Source organism: Artemia sp. Qi Xiang Cuo, chromosome 3 (assembly GCF_049724085.1).
Source record: "Artemia sp. Qi Xiang Cuo chromosome 3, ASM4972408v1, whole genome shotgun sequence".
In the NCBI taxonomy this organism is placed as follows: domain Eukaryota; kingdom Metazoa; phylum Arthropoda; class Branchiopoda; order Anostraca; family Artemiidae; genus Artemia; species Artemia sp. Qi Xiang Cuo.
Window position 1 is genome coordinate 71,961,332 of NC_142796.1, and position 26,814 is coordinate 71,988,145.

General features: G+C 36.0%; 1 protein-coding gene across 1 annotated transcript in view; it reads left to right on the forward strand.

Moving 5' to 3' along the window:
- Positions 1-1,509: 1,509 nt before the first annotated feature.
- LOC148954496 (pescadillo homolog) overlaps positions 1,510-26,814 on the forward strand; it is an 82,172-nt gene continuing 56,867 nt past the window's right edge. Inside the window, exons 1-3 of the mRNA XM_089086549.1 lie at positions 1,510-1,638; positions 22,854-23,087; positions 25,829-25,938. Coding sequence (XP_088942675.1) covers positions 1,615-1,638; positions 22,854-23,087; positions 25,829-25,938 — 368 coding nt within the window. The 5' untranslated portion in view covers positions 1,510-1,614. The remainder of the gene's footprint in view (positions 1,639-22,853; positions 23,088-25,828; positions 25,939-26,814) is intronic.

Here is a 26,814-nt window from a genome sequence, read left to right on the forward strand (position 1 = left end):
TTTTAAGTAGTAGTAGTAGCAGTAATAGTAGCATTAGTTGTAGGAGTAGGAGCATTAGTATTATGATGCAAATATTGTCTTTTGGTTAGTTCAATATCCCCCACAACAAGCGTGTAAGTTTTAATTTCACACACGAAACTGTTCCTAAGATATTGCTGTTGTTCCCTTTAGCATACGGATAGTAGGCTGTCATCCGTACAGCAGGAATGCTCTCTGAAAATTTCACCTTCATAGGTTGTGGATTTTGATCTGGCCATAACACTGCGTGTATTCATTTAATGCTGGTTCTACAGTTACTGTAACTAATGAATCTAATGGCATTAAGTTTAAACCTTTAGGGAACGTTTAGGAGGAGTTTCAATTAAACGAAAAACCTATATACATGCAGGTATTAAAAAAACATAGGCAGCGGTGCTCTATCATAGCTAGTAGTATGATTGATATTTAAAAGGAGTTAATTTGATTGAAAATTAAAAGTTCTTGTGCCCTCTTAAGAGTCAAACGGGATTGGAGGGTAATCAGCCGTCTTCTTTAGCTCATAGTTTCCCAGACACTTCCAATCAAAATTTTAAGATAGCCATTTTGTTCAGAATAGCTGAATGGTCTGGTAACTATACCTTTAGGATTATTCGGTAGGTCAACCCTCCCCAGTTATGTAATTTGCCCATTATGGTTAAAAACTATATGTTACTGTAAAATTGAATCAAAACACACTTTTGTATGCTGGTTGCCAATAAGACATCTCAGCAATATACCAAGAACGACTCAGGATATTAAGTTCAAATTTTGGGGGCTACTTCTATTACTACTTCTGCTCTTAAAATGTTACTAAATCAAAAGATTGTAGGTGTGTCCAGCAGTGAAAGAGCACAAATATAATTTTTTAGGAATGGTATTAACTTTTATTTATCATTATTTATCATATAGCAAGCCAAACTATGCATTCTTAAAAGAAAACCTGAAAGATTCAAACCGTTATTTTCTTTTTCCCTGAAAAAGACTATGTCATAAAACGAACAGAAACTAATTAAAAAAAACTTTTTCCACCTAATAAGTTTTTTCAAAAAAAGTAAAGAACTCCATTAAACCAAAAAAGAACAGTCGTGTTGCTTGGGAATGCCGCGCTAATCACTAAATCAGGTAGTAAACTCGATCTAAGGTTAAATACGAATGTGAGACCATTAGAAGACAAGTACCGCGAGGGAAAGTTGAAAAGAACTCTGAAGAGCGAGTTAAACATTGCGTGAAATCCCCCAGGGGTTTAAAACGGAAGAGCTCTTGAAGTTCGAGCCATTTTAGGGATCATCGTTGCGGGTGGCGAGTGCTGATGTGATCGCTAAGGGCAGCCTCAGCTGTTCTCTGGTCATGTTGGTCATACACGTTGCTCACGGCATTGAGCTTACAAATAAGCAATGTACGAAAATAACCATAATTATTGCACAAGGGATTATTGATTTTAAAAATAAAAATTTTAAAAAATTAAAAATTTAATTTGCTGCAATTTTTTTAGCTTTGATCACAGTATACATTTTACATAGAGTAGTATTGTATTATTTTTGTATATTTTAAAGATCACTAATTTCAAAATCTTCTAAACCACGTGCAAGCTACAAAATGGGGAACAAAAGGCTTAGGAAGGTAAATATTTATTAGAGAAGAGTTTAGACGTTTGATTAAAGTTTAAACCGGTGAATTTAACATAAGATACTTTTCGTTTCCTTTTGTTCTTAATCATAGGAAAGTATCTTAAACTTGAATTCTGCTGTGCAGGCATAGGCATGCCTACTATAGGCTAAAGGTTATTTTATGACCTGGAAAGCAAAATGAAAATAAATGTGGTAAAATTCTACTTTAGTTACTTTTGGCTATCTTGGAAAGGGGTTGGGTTAGGAAAATGAAACTTTCAGGGATGGGTCTAAACGCTAAATTTCTACCAAATCATATTATTGAGTTAGGAATAAAGTAAATACACCATTTGATGCCTTTTTTATGCTGATTATGAATATAATAATTATTTCTATTGGAAATGAATTTCAGCCCTCCCCCCTATATATGCCAATTCAGGGTTAGGTTAGGTTGTAGAAATAGGATATACTCTGTATTGGCATATATAGGGGGGGCTGAAATTCATTTCCAATAGAAATTATTACTAGCCTATATTTGTAATCAGCATAAAAAAGGCATTGGGTGGTATATTCACTTTATGCATAAGTCAATAATAGCCTATGATTTGGTAGAAATTTACCGGCTAAAGTATGTCCTGGGAAGGTATTTTGAAGGGCCTACCTCTACCTCCTTCTCCCTCTAGAGGGTCTAGAGGCAATTAATGGGTTCTGTCCTATGCTGATGGCTGCAGGAAGCAAAAGCTCAGCTTTTAAATGAACATACATATCACACAGTGATGCCAAAAAACCAGGAACAACACCTCTAAGACCCATATCAAGTATTATACCTTCACATATCAACAAATCAAAGGCAAGTCTGATATCATGGGATGCTAGTGCATGCCAAACTATCATGGGATGATAGTTTATATATTATTGACTTACAAATAAAGTAAACATACCACTTGATGCCTTTTTTATGCTCTTTCCAAATATAGTAATCATTTTGGTCACAAACAAATTTTACTCCCACCCCTATACATACCAATTCAGGATATATATTTGCACATTAAGGGTAGGGTGGGTTAAAGTTAAAACTTGCCTCTCATTTATATCAGAAATAAACTTTACCACCATGCCCCCCCTGTAATGTGCAAATATATATTCTGAATTGGTATATATATATAGGAGGGGGGGGGGGGTAAAATTCATTTGCAACCGGAATGATTACTATATTTGGAAAGAGCATAAAAAAGGCATCAAGTGGTATGTTTACTTTATTTGTAAGTCAATAATATAAACTACCAAATATTTACCCTTTGTGTTACTAAAGTAAAGCCTTGGAACATATATATTCTGCTCAAATAAGGTAGGTCTATATGAAAACAGTTGGCTACCAGTTTATGCTACAGTTAGGCCTATTCAGAAGGAAACACTAACCTACAATTTAGAAAAATCCCAAAATAGCCTACTTATTTAGACTATATCATTCCTAAAAGCACATAACTTTACTTTACCCCTACCTCTTAATATAGCCCAGGTTATAGGCCTATGTTTTCTTTGTATATTGTCATAGGCTACATCACTCTTCCTTAAATAAATTTAGCCTAATGACAAAGAAGGAATATTGACAAAATCCATAATTTAATAAATGCATAGCCTAGAGAGTACATACAATTGCATGTTAAGGAGAGAGAGGTGATGCTAATACAGTAAAGTGAAATTCTTTTAGGAATGATATAAGGTAGTATTTTAAAATTCTTTAAAAGTTATTTTCAGAATTGTATAGTGTTTTCTTTTGAGTAGGCCTAACTATAAACTAGTTGGCTACCTTAAACCTTAAATTACCCTAAACTGCAGCCAGGAGCAATCTAAGGATTTCTCCTTGTAGAGCTCCAGAATGATGACTTGAGCTGTATTCAAAGTTCTTTAGTGACCACATTCTGTTGCATGATAAGTATCATCCCAATTGACTTTACACTCTCTAGAGGACCACTCAGCATAATGCAGGGAGAGTATTAGCCCTCAATAACTTATAGGCTAAATTGGCATCCCCTCTATTTATCCTGTATACAAGTGTAGAGAGATTCAGCTTTGATAGTCTTGCATGGCAGAAAAGCTCCCACATGCTAGATACCACTTTGTTGGCATGTCTATGTACATCTTCAAGAACATATATGCCTTTTTTAAGATATAGGGAGGCAAGAGACATTCCAACTTCAAGCTTAGGATGCACAAGTCCCTTATATAGAAGACTGATGACTTTAGGGGAACAAGTAAAAATAGTATGCTTAAACAGTCCCATAGTTGAACTAGCCCCAGCAGCAGATCTCTTAGCATGAGTGCAGAATTTTAGTAAATTATCAATAGTGACATCAAGATCCTACTTATTATTTACAGAGGAGAGCAGGTGGCCTAAGAAAAAACAAGAGCAAAAGGGATTCAGTTTGATCCTTGTTGCTTGAATGATATGGCACTTGGCAACATTGAGTTCAAGAAGCCAAGCCTCAGCCCATTGACCAAGCAGTTGAAGATTATTTTGTAGAAGAGCATAATCTTCACAGGACAAGGCTGGCCCAAGAAGCTTCAGGTCATCTGCATAAAGAATTGCTTTACTGCTGATAATCAAAGGAGCATCATTGATGAAGATATTAAATATTGTAGGATCCAAAACACTTCCCTGAGGAGCTCTACTCAAAACATGTGTAGAGGAAGAAAGAATATGATTACCAGAGTCATCAAATAACTGAACACATTGAGATTGCAGAATAGAAAATCAAGAATCCAGAGCAGGGGTTTCTCTTTAAGCATGACTGCACATAATTTAATTGCAAATTGCTTGTGATGAACTTTGTCAAAAGCTTTAGAAAAGTCAAGCAGAATCATGTCAGCAGGCACCCCCATATCATACAACTTGGTGGTGTGATCATATAGTTCAAGGAGAATGGTGTCAACAGATCTTCCTGAACAAAAGCCATGTTGTGAACTGTGTAACACATTATTTGCATCAAGTTGTTTAACAACTGCAGAATTAATTATTCTTTCAAGAACCTTAATAACTGCTGATGTCATGCTAATGAATTGATAATTTTCAGTAAGGTCCTTTCTACCTTTTTAAAAAATATTGGAATGATATGTGCAGTTTTCCATTCCAGAGGTAGTCTGGAAAGATTTAATGATAACTTGAACAGCAGGAAAAGAGGTTGACACAAAACTGTTCAATATGCATGTATGATACATGAGTGAATGCTGATTTATTCAGTTTGAGGGATGTAAGTTCCTTTAGAACTAATGTATCAGTAACCAGAATTGGTTCCATCCAATGGTTATGAAATTTCCTTTATTTGTACTTAGGAGTAAAGTTAAGGTCCAAACTGGATCTTTCCTGCTCTGTGTCAAAGATTGTAAAATTTCATCACAGTGTTAAGGCCCAATGATACACTGTTAGAAAGGTCTGCTGGATAAATACAATTTAAGCCCATTTGATAACATTGACCACAAGGTAGATATGGCCCAGGATGACCATGCCCAGTTCTTTAAAGCTGCTACCACCACACAACAGCAACTTCAGATAGAGTGTGCAAGATGGTTGGTATGATAAGGGGCATTAGTGAGCATTTAAATAGGAAGGACAGTCACTTGTGTCTTTGTTACTGGGGTATTCCATTCCTTGTAAGTCTGGACTTGAAGAATGCACATGTGGCAACAATCACCATTTCATCTTAAAGATTATATTTCAATCATGTATGTCAGCTATGCACTTTATGACATTCCTTTGAACTCACTCAATTAGGCTAGTATCAATCCTGTATAAAAAGGAAGTGAGACATGCACCAAAGTCCTAAACAGGCCTGACAACAGCCTTATAGAGCCATAGAAAGTTTTTATAGGAGCTGCTACCTATGGTGATTTGAGGAGACTAAGACTTGAATTTGCTCTTCAGACTGCTTGTTGCCAGTGGCCTTGGAACTTCAGTTGTTCATCTGTCAGCATTCCTAGATCTCTGTCTTCAGGACTTGTCTTTAGTACTGAGTTTGAGAGTGAATTGAGATCAGACATGTTTTACTGGTGATTAGATAAAAAAAAGAAGTTTTGTCAGCTGAAAGCAACATTAAAACTTAAAACAAACAGAAATTATTATGTATATGAGTGGTTGCCCCTTCCTCAACACCTTGCTCTTCAATCTAAGTTTTTTAGTGCTTTTAAAAAGTTTCTTATTGTTCTAATAGAATGCCATAATTAAATGAGTTGTTCTTAAAGAACTGGGACAAAATTTAAACTTTAGCATAAAGAGCAAGGTGTTGAGGAGGGGGCTTCATATACGTAATAATTTCTGTTTGTTTTAAGTTTTAATGTTGTTCCTTACTTTCAGTTGTAAATACCAGTTTTTTCTATTCACTTTCAAATTGATTTTTAAAGAATGCCAGGAAATCTGGCTCCCTCCCCATGGAAATATTCTCTGGACAATTCAATCCCAGTGAAAATTTATCCCAGACAATTACCCTTAACATCTCTATGCATAAAATGGAGTTGGCAAAGAGAAAGCAAGACATATAAAAATAATTTTGTATAGGACTGGAAACTTCCAGTCCCCATGGAATTTTGTATAGGAATGCTCACTCCCTGGAAACTTCCCTCCCCATGGAAAATTCTATTTGTTGAACCCCCCCGCCCCCAACAGAAAATTTAACCTCCCCCACCCAAAAATATATGCAGTCTTTCCAATAACAAATACTATATGTAAAAAATTGGCAAAATTTATGACTTAAAGACCTTTCCCCAGGGGTTGTGGTGGTCATGTTCCAAAGGCATAGTTATTAGGCCTATTATCTATGCTGAACAAAATGGTTATCTCAAAATTTTGATTGGACAATTTTGTGAAAAAAAAGGATGTTAGAGGGGACCTAGTTACCCTCCAGTCTTTTTGTTCACTTAAAAAAGGCTAGACTTTTAATTTCCAGTTGTATGAGCCCTCTCCCAATATTCTAGGACCTCTGGGTAAATACAATCACCTCTGAAAAAAAAGAACAAATTAACAGACATCCATGATCTTTCTTCTGGCAAAAATGCAAAATTCAACATTTTTGCAGATGGAGCTTGTGACAAAACTTTTATTTGCTTACTCACTTTATGGATGTAATTAATCACACATTTTTTTTTGCTTAAGCTTAATGCCTTTTTTCTTGGTTTCTTTGTTAGGTAGACTATTATTGCTCTACTGAAGGGACAGGGCTGGAGGGGTTAAGTGAAGTATTGCAATGTGTGGAATAAGATCAGTCAATATTAATCACATGTTCATGTTTCATTCTATTTAACCAGATATCTGCATTACTTCAAAATGACATGATGCTCTAGACTGTGTTAAGAACAAGATGCTGGTTTAAAAAGGATGCAAAATGAAAAAGAATGGCAAATATATTATTTAAGTCAGTATCTAGCCTTGGTATAGGAGGGGCATAAATATCATGGTAGCAGTCACTGTATTTGGAATGGAATGAATGTTGAATGGGGAATTAAATGGTATTACTATTTTGCTATTGCAGTATTTCCTTAAGGAGACTCCATAGACAAGGTCTTTACCAAATTTGTAAGCTAATAGACAAATATACTACTTGATACACCCTTTAATATCTTTCCAGGAGGCAGAAGATATATGAAATTAGGTGAGATAATAGCCTACTCTTTCATAGTCACCACAATAGTGCTGCCTAAGTAAAGACTGAATTGAGCTCTGTGTATTTTTTTTCACACAGGCACTTTGTATTAATGGAGTTGTTGTATAACTTCAGAGGGGGCTCATTTGAATAGAAATTGAAGTTCTAGAGCCCTTTTGAAGAGTCAAAAAGATTAGAAGAGGAAAGGGGGGCATGTTTGACCCCCTGATGTCCAAAAAGGCAAAGGGTATCAAGGTTAAGCTTTCAAGAAATGTTGGAACTAAATCAAAACACACAATATTTATGATGGCTGTCAAAATGGGTATCTCAGGAGTGGCTTAGGGTATTAAGTTAGAACTTTCAGGGAATGGCAAGGGTGATCAATTGACAAAAAGGCAATACATGCATGCTGTTACTACTACTACTGCTATCACTAGTACTACTTCTAAGGCTTCAGATATCAAGGTAAAAATGTTAGGGAATACTGAGAGTAAAGTTAAACTAAATGAAAATACACTATGTGGTTACAGGTTGTCATCAAGATGTCTCTGCAATATCTTAAGAACAGCTTAAAGTATCAAGTTGAAACTTCCAGGGCCTAATGGGGGGATGTTCAACTGACCAAAAGGCAATATCTAAATACAACTTCTGCTTCTACTGTTACTTCTAAGGCCAAGAATATTAAGATGAAAGATTCAGAGGATATTGAGGGGGAAATTGATGTAAATCAAAACACAGTGTGCATGCAGGCTGTCAAAAGGGTGTTTCAGCAGCATCTAAGGAACAGCTTAGAGTATTAAGTTGAAACTTCCAGGGTATGTTGTGAGGGATGATGAACTAACAAAAAGGAATGTGTATGCTACTACTACTGCTGCTGCTACTACATCTACTACTAAAGCTAAGGGTATTAAGGTCAAAATTTCAGTGAATGTTAAACTAAATTAGAACTCTATATGCATATAGGATGTCAAAAGGATAGATGAGCAATGTCCTAGGAACTGCTTATAGTATTAAGTTGAAACTTTCAGGGTATGTTGAGGGAGATTCTAAAAAACTAAAAGGTTTTATGTATGTCCTGTTATTATAGCTACTACTACTGAGGCTAAGGTTATTAAACTGGAACTTCCAGGGTATGGTAAACTGACCAAAATGCACTATTTGCATGCTACTAAAACTACCACTGCCACAACTACTACCACTACTATTGCTATTACAAAAACTACTACTGCTGCTAATACTACTAAAAGTAAGGGTATTTATGTGAAAATTTTAGGAAATGTTGAGAGGATGCTGAGCTAAATCAAAACACACTATGTGAATGTAAGTTGTCAAAAGGGTGTATTAGCAATATCTTAGGAACAGCTTAGAGGACTAAGTTGATACTTTCATGGTATGTTGAACTAACAAAAAGGCAGTATTTGCATAATGTCACTTCTAAGGCTAATGGTATTAAAAGGAATGTTGAAGGTTAGTTTGAACAAAGTCAAAACACACTGTGTGCATGCATATTGTCCAAAGAATGTATTAGAAATATCTCAGGAAGTGTTTTGAGTAATAAGTTGAAACTTTCAGAACATGTTGAGGGAGATGTTGGACTAACTGAAAGATGTTATTGCATGCTATTATTACTGCTTCCACTGCTAGTCTACTTCTTCTTATTGTAAGGGTATTAAGTTGATATTTTCTGGAATTATTGAAGGGGGTGTTAAAATAAACAAAAGGCAGTGCATGAATTTTTGCTACTACTGCTTCTACTAGTACTAAAACTATTCTGAGGCTAAGGGTATTAAGGTGAAACTTTCAGGAAAATTTAGGGGACTGTTGACCTAAATCCAAATACAATACGAGAATGCAGCTTGTCAAAACTGCATATCAAGGATATCCCAGGAGCAGCTTAGGTTATTAAGTTGGAAGTTACAGGGCATGTTAAGAGGGATGTTGAACTAACCCAAAGGCACTATCTGAATACTACTACTACAACTGCTACTAATTTTATTATTACTGCTACCACTACTGCTGAAGCAGTGGGTATTAAGGTGAAACTTTCAGGTAATCTTGAACTAAATTTATACACATTATGTAGATGCAGGCTATTGAAAGGGCATAAAAGCTATATCCCAGGAACAGCTTAGAGCATTAAGCTGAAACTTTCAGTGCACATTGAGTAGGTTATTGAACCATCTCAGTTTAATTTTCAGGCAATGTCAGGGAGGATATTGAATTAGTTAATTTTCTATTATGTCATTTTGATTTAGTCCTGTGGACTAAATCAAATTGGCAGAGCCAACAAGAAAGATAATTCATTTCATTGTAAAAATGATTTTAATTTTTGCTGATTATTTTGAGGTAGAATTAATGTGAGCTGGAAATGTGCTCAGCTTTTGAATTCAGAACTGATCATTTGGTTTGAAACTTGTGGTGATGAGCTTTATGGCTTGTTTCTTTCAGTTCTTATCTTGCACTAAATGGGTTATTTCTAAAAGAGGTGTGCTATTCTTTACACATGTAAGCACCCTTATGTTGAAAGTGCCATGGTGCTGAGGAGCACCATGTCAGGTTGTCTAGTTGTCTCTTGCTCTATGTCATGGAAGGGATTAGACTGTTGACTGTATCTATTTTGGAGTTTAAGTATATATTAGAGACTAGAGGAAGGGACCAGAGTGGTACCGAGGCTCCTCCTTTACTCTCCAAGTGAAGCAACCTAAATTAATTATGTCTAGTTATGGTTTTGTATGTCTAAAAATAATTATGTCTAATTATGGTTTTGTCCTTATAATCAACCAAATTGTCCTTTATAGGAGAAAAAAAACTTCTCTTTGGAATCTTCCTGAAATGTTTCTCTTTTCACATCACTTCAGATCCCCATGCTCAGGGCTGGATTGGGGAAGAAGGCCTTTGGGTATCACCAAATGATGATTTAATATATACTGGATGAGCTTGCTCAGACCTTTGAGCTGTATATTTAAAATATCTTCTCTTGTAGAAGATACCTCAATAATGTAGGAATTACTTCCTGTACAGAACTTGTACCAGCTTCCAAAATATATAACCTTATCAATAATGATAAATTGTTGGAAATTTGAAGAAGATAAGAAACTTACTATTAAATGCTTGTAGTAACAAAATAGAGCTGAACTTTGAAAATAGAAAAAGACAGCACATGCTGCCTGTGTGGTATGGTTTCTTCTCAAGGTCCTGACCAATAGTCACAATTCATCTATGGTCTCAATTGCAGAAGTCCTAGAATCAATGGACTGGGATTAAAACTGAACTCTAGCCAAACATGCAGTTTGTAACCATCTTGGCTGTCTTGTTGAGTTTTACCCTCACTCTAAATTAGTCATATTTTCAGACAGATTAATACAGTGAATGGAGAAACAAGCTTAAATTAATGCTTAGCTTAAAGTAATGGAAAAGGATATTTAACTGATAGCAGGAGCTAAGGGCTAACAATAACTTCAGGGAGGGAATTAAGTTACGAAAAAGACATTTATCTGATATTTAGGATCACAGACCCAAACACCTTCCCCCTAAAATAAATGGTAGCCATCCCACCACACTGGTCAGGACTAGAGCCCAACTAATATGGGTTTCTGGGATCTAATACTGACACCAATGTATCAATATTGTAGTGATACATTACTAATATAATTTGCCAGTAAATATCCCTCCAAAAAAAAACCTAACCTAAAGTTTAAACCCTGTATTTTCTGCCCATATTCAGACTCACCTGGTTCTCCCTGGTATATTACGCACCAAAGAATAACCTCAATAATAGAATGTAATTTCCAAATAATGCAAAAAAGACTTATTTTAAAAAAAATGAGAAAAACAGTTAAACCAATTAAAGTTTTAGTCTGGACTTAAAACTATTTTAAGCTGGTTTAGTTACATAAATACATGAAAATCTGATTGAAAGAAGTGTAAAATATTTTTTGAAATTGATTTATTTGAAACCCAAATTTCAATAACGAGAATTTGTATTTTAATTGTTCACATATTAATGTGACAACTTTACATTCATATGAAAATAGAGTCTGTTCAAAGGCGTGCAACCAAAGCTGTCAATAGATGCAAGAACCTCGACTATCCATCTCGCCTGAAGAAACTACAGCTCCCAACACTCGTCTACAGACAACAGAGATTTGATGTCATCATGGCTTACAAGCTACTGCATGCTGATTCCACATCTCAGAAACCTTTCCAACTTGACAAATCATCCAGGACAAGAGGGCATAGTAAGAAGCTGCTCCAGAAGAGAGCAGACTCCACAACCACTATTTCTCCAATAGAGTAGTGGCCCCCTGGAACAGTCTTCCCAATGCAGGTGTCACTGCTCCCTCTGTTTATGCATTCAAGATCGCCGTTGATAAGAATTGGTCCACCAGACCATGGAAAAAAGAGTGGTACGGTGCCAAACCAATGGCTCCCCATCATCACTGACCAGCAATTCTACAGGATTTTTTCCTTATTTCGCTGGCTAATGCAATTTAAGGTAATATGATATGGTCTCTTACTAACAAATCCAGGCTAGACATACTGGATACAGGAGCAAGGCTAGGGTTTTAAGTTCAGAGGAGGGATTTAAAGAATGTGTCAACAAAATTGTCCAGTATGCCAACAAATGCAGACACAAGCTAAACTTCCAAGGTAAATAGGCAAACATTCCAAGGTGTGGGCATGTGGTGCCAACATCTTGGAACTCCTACCTCCCCATCTTACAAAAACCCCTCCCCCTTAGCTGCACCCCTGACTGGATATAAAAGTATTGGCCAATATTTGATATTTTTTCCAATGTCCAATAATGACACTGATCCACATATCAGCCCCATAATATTGGCCAGCTGATATATTGGTCAGGCCCTAGTCAAGACCCCCAGTGACATAAAAAAACCCCACAAAACACAAAAATACGAACTCCAAAATCTCAATTAAGACTTCCAACCATCGCCCTCTGGCCAATGTCAATGCTACTGGTCCCATCAGCTTGGCTCAGGATCCATTACCATCAATGTGTCTTTAGAACAATTGGAGGCATTTGCTCCAATTGATATATAGAGCCATTTCAACCAGGTTTTAGATTTTTAAGAAGGGAATCTGCAATAATTAATTGTGCTGTTATAGTGATGAGGTTCTCTGGCACAGCTTGAGAGGAATTTATGTATCCACCAACCCACCAGCACAACAGAAACACCACAAAAGAACAAAAGTCACATGTGTTTTGGGTCATGAATCATCCTGTCCTTGCTGCAAAATTGAATTAGGAATTTTGTTGCTCTCGAATTTACATTTGAGAGAAGCAAAAATAGGCTTCTGGCATATGGGATGATACCTGGTGTCAAGAGGGACTGGCTGAACTAGTCTCTAACCCAGAATGGTGAAAAACAAATCTACGTTTGAATCAAAACAAGAATCACCCATGGAATAGTTTAAAATTTTCCATGGCCAAAAACACAAAGGTTTGCAGTGTTGATATATAGATAGATAGATGGATAGATAGTTTATTTTAGCCCACCATTAAAAAAAAAACATGATGGAGTATAAGACACAAAAAAGAAAAAAAGGAACAATACGAAAAATGCTACTTCAAGACAGTTAAACTATATACACTACACACACTCATAGCTTGTATATTATGTGCAACAGCAGAAAATCATATAGGTGCTCAAGTGCACCTTTTCTAGCATTACTTTCCTGCTCTGCCACAACGTCACGCGGATCTGGAATTTGATGCTTATTCAAGAGGGACGTAGGGACGTATTCCTCCCGAAAAATGGTATACGTACCAAAAACTTTAAATATTTACATAACGTGGACTGAACTCTTAGCTGCTCTGTTTCAGTAAACCATTCCCAAAGCAGGGAAAGGTATGTGGCAATGACACTGCTCTGTATAGCCTCACCAAAATTTGCTCGTTATACAAATACTTCAGCAGGGCCAGTTTACATTAACGCATTTATAAATTTGACACAAGGGTATCGAGGCAAAGAGTTCTTGTTGTATTTTTATCTTGACTTTGCGGAAGACCTAAATGTTTAAGCGAAGAAGATGGCGACAGATGGCACTAGTTCATTTCGTTTTGAAGAGTTGAAAACCAGAAATTCAGATTTTAGGCCATTAACTTGTAGACCAAAAGCACTGTAACCAGATACAAGCTTATTTAAATTATCCTGCAGTACATTTAAAGAGAAACTCAACATAAGTAAATCATCAGCGTAGCTTATCAGACTCAGGTTACAAAGATCAAGGCTTAGCCCACCAGAAACTCGTTTTCATAACCTTAGAAGTCAAAGTGTTAAAACATTTTGGACTTAAAACATAACCTTGTCGGAGTCCTCTCTTTAGTTTAACTGGTGCACTAAGTCTTTCGAGTCCAAGTTTCACTCTTATATAGCTACTGGAGTACCAGTAGCTGTATAAGAGTGTACCAGTTAATGCCAAATGAAGGTGAAAATACTTTGCTAAAGGAAAATGGTTGGAGGGAATAAATGTTGATACCAATACAGGGTAATAATGGGATTTGGGGCTATAAGTAAAGGTTTTGGGGAAATATGTAGTGACTGGTAATGAGAGAGGATGTCTCCCAAGGACCATAGTTTGGAGAGGCTATGCCTTGGTAAAGGAATCACAACTGGCCTAACAGTTGTAGGTTGAGGGAACTGACTATCATCTCTGACTTCCTGAATGGTCTCCTCCCCAAGAAATTTCTTGTGAAGGGGATCATCTCCTTCATCAATGAGGGTCAAATGCCCGAGAAAGGTCATAGAACAGATCCCAAATTCTTTCCCAATTCAACCTGATGATCATTACTTCTTGACTATTCCAAAACCTGTTTTAGCTCATTTAATTCTTCTTCCCAATTATCTCTTGTTTTCCCCAAGAGGAAGAAGACCTCTTCTTTCCCCATAAGCTCTTTTATCCTCCTGCACTCTGGAGCTAACAAACGTAATTTTTCTGAAATATTACTGTCCACCATTGCAGACAGAATTTTCAAATTATGTTCCTTTTTTTCGTTTTTTTTTCCTCAGTTTTCACCAAGCAAAGCAAATCATCATCAAATGCAAATTGGACTGTAGTATTTGTCATCTTAGACTGAGTTTTTGAATTGTAGTTCTGTTTTGTATATGTTTTCTCTCCTTCAGTTCTCCTTACTTTGTCAAAGAATTAAATAAATTGTTGCTGAATGGGAACTGGATTTTCTCATTTTTTTTTTTTTTATTGAACTTGGGTTTCTTGAGGGAACGCATGCAATCTAAACTTATTTTCAACCTTCTTTGGTACACTAAGTGTCTCATTTTTACAACAATTTGAATTTCAACTAATTTCCATTCAATATTCTGTATGTTTTGTGTAGTTTCACAAAAGCATCAACTGTTCCATTATATGGGCCATAGCACAAGCTGCTGTTTAATGAGTTTTTCTTGTCATTTCTATTAGGGCAATTTCTAGCAAAATGACCTGGAGTACCAAAGTTGTAACAAGTTTGTTCTTGTTGCATTTGATGCATCTTGTCTAATTTTGACATAATGGTCTGTTAACTTTCTAATTTTTTTGCTTGTTTTCGGCTGTTTTTCTTTTAGATATATTCTTAACCCACCAGATGTATTTTCTAGAAATTGTTCCATTGCATTTCGTTCATAATTTTCTTATTTCTTTCTTTTAGCTCCTCAACATCATCTGTTATATTATTTTCCTCTTTTTCTTGTCATTTATGGCCTGGATTCTTTAAATTATTTCAGGATTCTTTACAAGATTCTTATTGGTTCATTTCTTAGTTTTTGACTGAAGTGTTCTGGAAATAAATTCAAATCAATAAATTCTTTTTCTTTCAATTTTTGAAAGTTCCTTGCATAATCCTTCAGCAAAGCTGCAAAGGCAGTTTGCGTTTTGTGGTTTAGATAGGATTATTGCTATCCAGTGTTCTTACAGCAAACACTTCAATTTGGTATTTTTCTCAAAATTCAAGATATAAAGATGTATATCCTCTTTTCCTTCATTGGCTGAAGGCCTACAGTACATATTAAATCTCTTGTAGATGATTCCCAAGGCGCTTGGGAAATTCTTTCCACTAGTCTCATCATTTGTTCATCACTCTGATCCCTTTCTATCCTATCTGTATCCTCCTATCATTCCCTAATCTATCTTTCTTCCCTCAGAATTTGTCTATTTTCCTCGCTTTTTTGGGCCATATCATCCATGATTTGCAAAGAATCTTTTTTTTTATCTGCTACTCGATCCTGAGCGATCCTGAGCGATTTGGGTTTTTATTTCCATAAATTTATCTTATTTCATAATCCGAATCTGTGCATTGCAGGTTTCTTTGCTTAGCATATGAGCTTTATCTATCAGGTGGATCACCCTCATTTTGCTTATCATTGGATGGATGAGTTTGCTTCAGTTTTTGCGTATTTTTATCCATTTCTTTATCTTTATTTGTGTCTCCATAAACGCTGACCTCTGTATACTGTCGGTACCCCAGCTTACTGCCAGGTGCGCTATTCTGCAATCGCACCATTTCTGATTCCCAATCTCTTTCCTTATTTGGATTTTCCATTCCCGGAATATTCAAAGAACTCCTTTTGAATTTGAGGCTTATTTTGGTCTCCTCTCTGTTTTTATTGGAGACCTAGCTATTCTTGAACTTGAAGGGAATTTACCTACTGCATATGAATCTGTCATTTGTGTGCTGATTTGAATCTTGTTTTGTTAACTGATGACTTTTTTCTACGCTTTTTGAAGGCGTTTTGAATAAATGTAAATCTGTGATAGATTTATCCTTTGTGTGTATTGAGGGAAGAAAACTTCCTGTTGAAACTATGGTTAATCTATAACTATCCGCGTTTGGCCTGCACAGTTTCTCTGTTCTCCTAAGGGGGCTAGAAAATGTAATTCTTGTTGGTATGTAAGTCATAAATCCAAACCTTTTCTTATATTGTCAATTTCTGAGAATATTGGGACTAAAGTATCGAATCCTGATATAATTCATCTCAACAAAATTCTGACTGCAAAATAAATTTTATGAATTTTCGATGTGTATATTTCACAGGAAAAAGGCACATATACATTTATTAAGACGCAAAGATCTTTTTTCTAAATTAGTTCAAAAAAACTTTTTCCACAAAATAAGTTTTTCAAAGAAAAGTAAAGAACTCCATTAAACCAAAAATGAGCAAAAAAAAAATAAATCAAATAATCTACCAAGCATGAGACTATCACAAATCAGCATTGATAAATAAATGAAACCCAAAACGAACAGAAATTACAATAAATAACAGAATCAAACTCAAAACGAGCAGAAATTAAATTGAGTAGGTCTCAAAACCCCTATGCCTTCCCAAGGCTAGAACAAAATTTGCACTTTACTGAAAAAATATAAATGTTTTTATTTTTATAACTTTAATAAATCAAATAATATTAACGGGAGATCTTTATTTTTCTTTGAAAAACTTATTTTGTGGAATTTTTTTTTTTTTTTTAACTAATTTCTGTTCGTTTTTTATTGACATAGTCTTTTCAGGGAAAAAGAAAATAATAATTTAAATCTTTTCGTTTTTTTTAAAGACTATAGTTTCGCCTGCTATTTGTATGCTGGAGAAAAATTTTCAGCAATTTAAACAACATACACCCTTTTAAAAATCTGGACACAAATAGTAGTGTTTAATTTAGTTTCATACCTCCTCTAGATGACCTAAAAAAGAAAACATGATACCATTCACAAAAAAATCTGTTTACTTTCTTTTATAGCTTGGATACACTTACGCTATTTTGATTTGGTTAAATTTTTAGAGCCGGAGTAGCCCCGAAAGTTTGAACATAATACCGTAAGTCGTTCTTGGTATACTGCTAAGATGCCTTATTGGGAATTAGCATTAACACAGTGCATTTTGGTTTAATCTTAAGGCAACATTTAGTTTTTAAACATAATGGGCAAATGGGAGGGGGATTAGTTGCCCTCCAGTCACTTTTGACTATTAATTAGGGCATTAGCCCTTTCTATTTTCAATCGAATGAGCCCTTTTCGAAGTTTCTATGACAACTCGTTCGGTATGGAGTGCCTGGTCTAAAAAAATAAATAAATAAAAAATAGTACATTGTACCCACATCAATCTTAACTATCAAAATTTCATGCCTTCCCATCACTTTTGACTATTAAAAAGGGCAGTACCCCTTTCAATTTCCAATCAAATGAGCCCTTTTTGAGTTTCTACGTCAACACTTTCTCTAAACATCTTATATGCCCCAAGGGCGTAAATTACAACACTTGCCATGAGGGCTGTGGGGGGATTGTCATCCTCAGACACGTAGTATCTAAAACCTTAAATTATAGTTATCATAATGCCTATCTCAAAAGTATTGTTTGGATGTGTTTGGGGAAAAGGTGGGCGTAAGAGGGACTCTACTTGCTATCCAATCTGTTTCGACTATTAAAAAAGGCACTGGCCCTTTCAATTTCCAATCAAATGAGCCCTTTTGAGGTTTCTATGACAACGCTTTCAATAAAAATCTTGTATGCCCCAGGGCATAACTTGCAGCCCTTGCCCTGATGGTAAGCGTGAGAGGGGGGTTAATTGCCCTCCAATCACTTCCGACTATTAAAAAGGGCACTAGTTCTTTCAATTTCCAATCAAATGAGCCCTTTTTGAAGTCTCTACAACAACTCTTTCTATAAAACCTTATATGCCCCAGGGCATAACTTACAACCCTTGCCCTGAGGGCTGTGAGGGGTTTGTCATCCTCAAAGACAATTTCCGGACCTTTCAACTAAGTTGAAAAAAATCGCTATCTGAAGATTTTGATTTTATGTGTTTGGGGGTATGGTGGGCGTGAGAGGGGGGTTACTTGCCCTCAAATCACTTTCGATTATTAAAAAGGGCACTAGCCATTTCAATTTCCAATCGAATCCGTTTTTATTCCTTTTTGGATTCCTTTCGGTTCCTTTTTGAAGTTTCTGTAACAACGCTTTCTATAGAAAAAAAAGAACCGTATATGCCCCCAGGACATAACTTACAACCCTTGCCCTGAGGGCCTTGAGGAGAGTGTGGTCCTCAAAAACATCATTTCCGGACTTTTTAACTACGTAAAACAAAATGGCTATCACAAAATTTTGATTGGATCTGTTTGGGGAAATGGTGTGGGTGTGAGAGAGGCGTTAGTTACCCTCTAATCACCTTTAACTTTTAAAAAGGGCACTAGCCCTTCCAATTTTTATTTTAACTAGCCCTTTTTGAAGCGCCTACAACATCAGTATCAGTAAGACCCGTATATGCCCCCATGGCGTAATTTACAACCTTTGTGACGGATACTGTGGGAGGACGTTCATCCTTAGAGATATAATTTAGGGACTTTTCATCCATTTTGAGTGGGAAAGCTGCTTCAAAATGCGGATTAGATATGCCTGCATCAATGGTGGGCGTGTAAGGGGTGTTAGTTGCTCTCCAATCACTTTTGACTATTAAAAAGGGCACTAGCCATTTCAATTTACAATCAAATGAGCCCTTTTTACAGTTTCTATGACAACGCTTTCTATAGAAAACTTATATGCCCCCAGGGCATAACTTACCACCCATGCCCTGAGGACTGTCGAGGGGGGGGGGAGTGTCAGCCTCAAAGACCTGATTTCCCGAATGTTCAAATACGTTGAACACAATGTATGTCTCTAAAACTGTGATTATATGTGCTTGGGGAGATGGCGGCCTTGAGAGGGACGCTAGTTGCCCTCTAATCGCTTTTGACTGTTATAAAGGCCACTAACCCTTTGAATCTCTAATCGAATGAGCCCTTTTTGAAATTTCTATGACAAAGCTTTCTATAAAAATCCTTATATGCCCCCAGGGCATAACTTACAACCCTTGCCCTCAGAGCTGTGGGGGAGTGTCCTCCTCAAAAACATAATTTCTATCTGGAAATCAACTATGCTGAACAAAATGGCTATCTCAAAATTTTTATTGGATGTGTTTGGGGAAATTGTGGGCATGGAAGGGACGTTAGACACCTTCCAATACTTTTCGACTATTAAAAAGGGCACTAGCCATTCCAATTTCCAATCAAATGAGCCCTTTTCCAAGTTTCTACAACAACTCCTTTGATGAGAAATGCCCTGGTCTAAAGAAAAAAAGAAAACAAACAATAATGCATTGTGCCATTGGATGTGTTTGGGGAAAGGGTGGGCATGGAAGGGGTGTTAGTTGCCTTCCAATCACTTTCGACTATTAAAAAGGGCACTAGCACTCTCGATTTCCAACCGAATGAGCCATTTTCCAAGTTTCTATGACAACTCCTGTCATACGAAGTGTTCTGGTCTAAAGGGAAAAAAAATAATGCATTGTGCCAACATCGTTCTTTAATTAGGCAGCGTAATCGCGCTGCCTATGATAAGCACCACTACAATAGGTCAAGAGCAAAGCCTCTATGTTTTGACAATTCGCTATTTCGCCAAAGATCTCAATTCTCCACCCTCAACCAGATGATTTTTGCCAAAACCTCTAATGGGCAGGTTTGTAACCTCGTAATTGGCAGGTTGCCTCAAATGGACAGGCTTCACACCTCTCTGCACAAATGATCATGTAATCTCCCATCTGGTGCATTACAGCCAAAAGACTGGTCTCCACACCTTCCTTCTCAAACTCGTGGCAAATTCCAAATCATTCTTCAAAATAGTGTAAAATCTGAAGATTGTATCAATTAGTCAGTTTTTCTGTTTCTGTCTACTTTTAATCTAAAAAAAAAAAAAAAAAAGATGAATCGCATATCTATTAAGTTGATCCCTTTTTGGCTATGTATATAAATCCTAAGTTTTTGATAGAAAATGCTGTAGTTTGTTATAATGCCTGTTTCCTAGGTTTGGCTAAGCCCTCAAAATTTTTTAATTATTAAGATGGTATTTAGTTTCGTGAATATTTGCATGATTTATATATAATTATAGGCTAAATTGGCCCATATTTTCACAAACGCCTGTTTCAATTGCCCCAACATGGGCTTACAGTGCTTCTGGTCCACTGCCACTGGTATTAGAGGCAAGCAGTGCCACCAGCATTAGAGGCTGGGGGAGGAGGTCACAATGGTACTGAGGCTCCTCCTTTACTTCCTAATCAAAACAACTTAAATAAATTACGTCTAGTTTGGTTATGTCCTTATAATAAACCAAACCTTCCTCTGGGGGTGAAAAAACCTCTTGTGGGAATCTCCCTTAAACGTCTCTCATTTCACATCACTTCAGATCTTCACTTTCGGGGCTGGATTAGAGAAGAATCTCTTTGGGTAGTTTAAGTCCTTTTTTATTTTTACTCTGAGAAAGTGGTGAGCAGAGGCCTTGGCCTCTCGCATTGCATTTTCTTTTTCAGTGGCTGTAAATACTCTTGTTTTTTCTTTTTTTCGAGTCTTTTAATATCTTGCTCTTATATTACCGAACGGTGATCTTATATACGGTACTCGATGAGCTGGCTCGGGCCTTTATGCTGCTTTTCCAAAATATTATCTTTTGTAGAAGATGCCTCAATAGTATAGGAATACCCCCCTATTCCAAACATGTGTCTACTTCCCCAAACCTGTAACGTAGGTGAAAAGGATAAATTATAGGCACTCTGAAAAAGGTAAGAAATCTACTAATAAATGCTTATAGTAACAGAATTGAGTTGAACTTCGAGAAAAAGACACAGTGCTTGCTGCTTCTGGGGGTGGGATCTTCTCAAGGTGCTGACCAATGACTACAATTCACCTCAGGTCTTAATTTTATAAGTCTGAGAATCAACTGATTGTCTGATTGAAAGTGAACTCTAGCCAAACATTCAGTTTGCAGTCATCTCAGCTGTCTGGATGAATTGCCGTCTATTTAAATTTTACTCCCATTTTTAGTAGTCATTTTTTGCGACAGATTAATATGGCGATCACAGAAACGAGCTTAAATTTTTACTTAATTTACAGTTATGGAAAAGATGTTTAATTGATAGCAAAAGCCAAGGGTGAACAATAACTTTGGGGGTGAGTTAAGCTAAGGAAAGGACATTTATCTGATAATTAGAGCCAGGGGCCCAACAGTAGCAGTAAATACTAGAAACCGTATAATTTTCTCAGTTAAGATTTGCAGAATACCAGCCTGTTGGTGGCAGGTGGGATACATATATGTATTTGTAATGAACCGTGTTGTTTATTATTACAGTTTTTGATGCAAGGGTTTAGACTAGAACATATTGTTGGGATATGGAGCATCCTGAATGGTCCATTTTCCCACATTTGCTGCTAGAGGGATTTATTTCTGGTAATTTTTTTTAGCATAACAAATTATCCATGACTTTTATTGGAGCTTGACCTTCTAAGGTTTGTTTCTAATTTTTTGTCATTAATGATATATATATCAAGCTGGTTTGTTTTTCATTATAAGCAGAATTGTTTTGCTGGGGATCAGGTTTTCTCTGTTTCTTTGTTGAGTCCAATAAAATATGTAATTGGAAGGTTTCTTTCTGATGAGTCTAATAGTTCAGTTGTGATTTCTTGTTTTGGTCAAAGATAGATCTATTCTGAAAAATTTGGAATTTGTTGTTTTGATTTTGGATGCTGTTAGTCTTCTGGATTGCTGTATCTGCTCCTGCAAGATTTTGAAAGTGGAGCTCTGCTATGCCCAATTTTCGGAAGCTAAGTGTAAAGTTCACCTCAGCTGCTTTTTTATTTACACTGATTCATCTGCCTAGAGGGTACTCCATTTTTCTCTCTGATGGGTAGCCTAAGTATAAATTAGAACTGTAGAAAACGTTGTACATTTTGAGTTTCTGTTTACTTGGCTTACTTCAGTCTGTTGAATAAAGGAGGGTCTCAGGGTTGGTTTTGAAATTTCTCACCTTAATTTATGTTAGCATTTTTGGGGTACAAAATAAAGACTTGGAGGAGACTTGTGCCCAAGGACTTCACTTTTGGCCCTTCTGTTATACAAATAAGTAATCTCTGTGTGAATATGATTTTAGCAAGGTATGATAGGAAAACTTGTCAATCAAAATAAGTTTTAAGTATGAAGCCTCTGTCTTTATGGGTTATTGACTTAGCTACATCCCAATAATACCATGGGAAGGTGTTTGTATGGATCTTCCTGTACCTTTTTCCCCTTCAGGACGTCAGGATGCTTCTCGTGAACTCGAAAATACTGTTTTCTTGGGAAATAACGCCGTGGTAAACCAATATTCAGCGCAAATAGGGGCATAAGAAGAATTTGAACATCATGTCTTCATTCCTTTCCAGCTTGTAAGGTTGGAAAGATTCTAGGAAACTGGTCCGAATTTGAATCACCTTTCAAATTTAGCTTAAAACTAAGTTTATTAACTCTGATGCGATTGCTGAATTAAGTTTGTTTTTCATAATGGTGAGTAATCTACAAGACATCAAAGGTCCAGAAACGAATGAGTTTTGAACAGCAAGAACACCATGTTTATTTAAACTATGGATTTCTGTCGTCAAAACAATTGTAGCGATTATTTTAGTTTCAATGTTTTAGATGATAGTCATTTTTTTCATGGTCAGCTGTATTTTCGGTTAATTTATTTCAAATGAATAAGAAAAATTGATTGATCAAGCAAAATTCTTGGGTGGTTCATTATTTTCCTTTTTCTAGTATTCTAAAGGTGAAGCAGCACGATTTATCACAAGGACACGAGCGCTAAGGAAGCTCCAGTTATCATTAAACGACTTTCGAAAACTCTGCATTTTGAAAGGGATCTACCCCAGAGAACCAAGAAATCGTGTACGCGCACAAAAGGGGCAGCATGGTGCCAAAACTTTGTACTACATTAAAGATATACGTTTTCTCTCACATGAGCCATTGATGTTGAAATTCAGGGAAATGAAGGTTAGTAATTTTTTTTTTTTTTTTTACATTTCGTCCTTTTCAGCCAACCGTCTAGAGATAAACAGAAAGCAGGTCATCCGTGGTTGGGGTGGGAGGAAGTCATAAAGAAAGATTTAAGGGAAATGGGATTCCTGGGAAGGTGTAAAGACGGAGGCTTTGAATAGATTGGGATGGAGGAGAAGCGTGCGTAGCTGTGTTGGCCTCAGGCAGCTAGGTGCTGTGGTGAGTTGTTAGAAGTAGTAGTAGTTTTCTTATTGAATATTCTTCAAAAGATTAGCACAAAGGATCTTTTTCAGTTACCTTTAAGTGTTCAAGTTCTTCCAGGGAATAACTAAACCCAATGTTACTTTTTTTTGAAGGTGAGAATCACAGAAAATTATGCGACCAACACTTTTATTCAAACAAATGGCTTAAAGTTAGTCTGATATATGCCATAACCTGCATAATATTGGAACGTGGTCAAAAGCAGTGCTTTCCTTTTTATTTGTCTAAAAACAAGTAGTTGAAACGTTGATAAATGGCTCTCTTGAGTGTAATACTGAAGTCTTGTACCCTTGTCAGTGATGAAAGAGACTTCAGAGTGCCTACTCCAGTTTTTTGGCCTTCCGGTTCTCGTGTCTTCTGACCAAATTCAAAGATAGAAGATTTTATTAAGCAGTCAGTCGTCCAGTCTAATGAAAATACTAAAAAAGTCCTCAGAAATTCATCTTGGAGGACAGTCCTACCTGCGTCAACCTAGGACAGTGCACTAAATTACAAGTGGTGTTACAAAGTGGCGTAATTTAATAATAGCATTACATTAAGTTATAGTAATTTAAATGGCGTTATATTATATGAATAAAGCCACCTAAAAGTGTGGCTTAACAGCAGCTGCGTCAATTAGGGAGAATGCCTTTGCCCCTTATATATTTTGCCTTTCCCTCCCCCTAGATTTTAGGGAAGTTTTTTAATTGAGAAATACCTTTTTGGTATTTCAGTTTTAAAAAAAGCAAAATTGCTCTCCCCCATAGATATTGAAAAATACGTGCCCCTAATAATTTTCGAAATTTGACACCACTGCTTTAAAGATAGAATCACTAAGAAGGTAAGGATTTTACACCTTGTTGAAATCAAAGCCATGTGATAATTCATAATCTATAGCCTATAGCTTGGTATCAGAATCTGAGGTTGATACCCCTCCCCCAAATCATTCTGTTTTAATGTACCATAACTTCTTGATTATGGATAACTTAAGGAGTCGACCTTGATTGAGCACTTATAATTATACTTCATAGATAAATTTAGTAGAAAAGTGGACATTTTATTCTTTGTTCAAATTGAATTATGTCATTTTTAATGATTGATATAGTGTGGAAGCCCCAGTTGGGGTTTTAGAGCCGAAGAGTCAGGAAGTGAATGACGTTGCATATATTCTTTACTCACACACATTAAATGAAACTTTGCACTCACCTGATCTTTGGATATGTAACTACTAAACTTATATCAGCTTTCAAAGTTTCTTTTCAATATGGATAATTTAAGGAGTGAACTATGTTGGACCTTACTTGTCCTTCACTGCTTCTTCTTATAGCTTATATTGGTAAAAATCTGCTACACAAAACATACCTTGATCACAGGGAATGTCTTTTCTAGAACTTCTGCAAGAGCAATATAAAAAAGTGCATTTGATATTCTTGATAATATTTCCAATGAATGTTCTTCTAGCAGCATGAAAGTAAATGAAAATAAATCTAAAGCTTTCATTTGCAATTACCTGAACAGTTTTCCATCTTTTTTTTTTACAATTCTTGTATAGTTTCATTCGTTTTCGACTTGATTGGCTTTTAATAATGTTGTCCTTGGTCAAAAAACTTTCTTATCGGGTGCTATTAAGTTTGTTATATATTTTGCAGTTTTTTTTTTATATTGACTCACAAAAAATCACTGCCGTTTATTATTTATCTTTTATCAATATTAGTATATTGTTTTCAATTTCTGTGTTAAATTAACTTTTTTGCAGTAAATCCAAGTTTGATTTCTAGTGAGAAGCATTTTGAGAAGAAAACTTTATCTTACTATATTGTTTGTCTACTTTGTACAGGAATCATAGTAAAGAAAACTCGATGTAGTTCAATAAAAGCAGGAAACTCAATATACACGAGAAAGCCCAAGACAGCTGTAGCCTCTACATAAAAAATGAAATAAAATTAATGCAACCCAGATAGTAAACTCAATACATCAAAACTTCAACACAAAAAGTGTAACACATTAAAACTAAACCCATCAAAAAGTCAACTCGTCCACTTAATAACCTCAGTAAAAATATTGCTAGTTGATCTTACCTTGCCTTACATCCAAATATGTAGATTCAGTTTAATCATTTAACTATATGTAATATATAGTCAAATGATTATATATTTCTGGTAATAGTTAAATGGGTCTTTTCTGGTAATAGTTAAATGGTAATATATTTCTCGGAAGTTGCTTGTTGCATTGGGTGAGGGTTAGGTGGGATTTTTCCTCAAGGGCTTAAACAATAATAAAGTATGTATTGTAGTGAAAGAATTTCTCCTAAATTAATATTTTCAAGATTTCAAAATATTTTCTGTAGTCTTTTCTGAAAGAAATAATGTCTGTACTCTGTGTTCCCCTTCCCACTCAATGAAATCCTGGCTAGAAGTTCTCTCTGTTCTGGTATAAGTGCTCTAGTTTCGGTAAATTTTTGGTCCTGGATTTAAGTGGCTTCATTTCTTTTGTTCCAGATTTTCATCCGGAAGCTTCAACATGCTCTTAACAAGAATAACAAAGAAGCTGCTTTACGCATTGAAGGAAATAGGCCAGTTTTCAAATTAGATCATTTGGTAAAAGAAAGGTTAGAATCCAACTCTTATATTCAAGTTCTAGGATATATGGCAAAGCAAGGCCTTACCCAGAGGGGGGTGTAGGGGCCTTGAACCCCTCCCGAAATGTTTTTGACTAGTAAAACGTAACAAAAATGGATATAACAAATTTTTTGCGTTTATTTTTAGTTTGTGTACCCCCCCCCCCAAACAAAATCTTTGAGTAAAACCCCCTCCGAAAAAAATCCTGGGTATGGCCTTGTGGCCAAGAGCTGGCCTAAGGACTAGCTTACAAGTCTTATAGCGAATGAATTTGTTGTAGTGACCCTACAGTGTTTTCTTATTACCACTGAGGAAAAAAAAATTAGCAAATGAGTGCTACCCATAGAAAACATGGTTTTCTTTGTTGTTCAAGGTTGGGGATTTTAAACCCGCACCAATGTTTAATAACCTTGTAGCCCACCATTAATTCTCCTAAGGTAAACAGAAGACACGTGAGTGCCTCATGGGTAGTAGCAAGGTAGCAACAACATGGAAAATAAAAAAAAATATGATTCCTAAAAATCCAATTTTTTTTTCAATCTATTAAGTAAAGCTTGTTTTTACTGTTCCCAAGTCTTGCCCAGGAAAAGATTTTGTGTAAGACCTGATCTGAGTGTAGAGCTCCAAACAGAAATTCAATCGAACGAATAGGAATAATATGTAAAAGCATAATGTTATTAAAATATAACACCAAAGAAAGTTGTAAATGAGATAATGTAAACCGACAATGGGAGAAACAGACAAAGGGCGTTCATATGTTCTTTAAATGAAAGATTTTCATCTAAAACAGTCCCAAGATACTTAACTGAAGTTTTCTTTTTTAAAATTTGATTTCTACCCAAAACTAAATATTTATTATAAGGCTT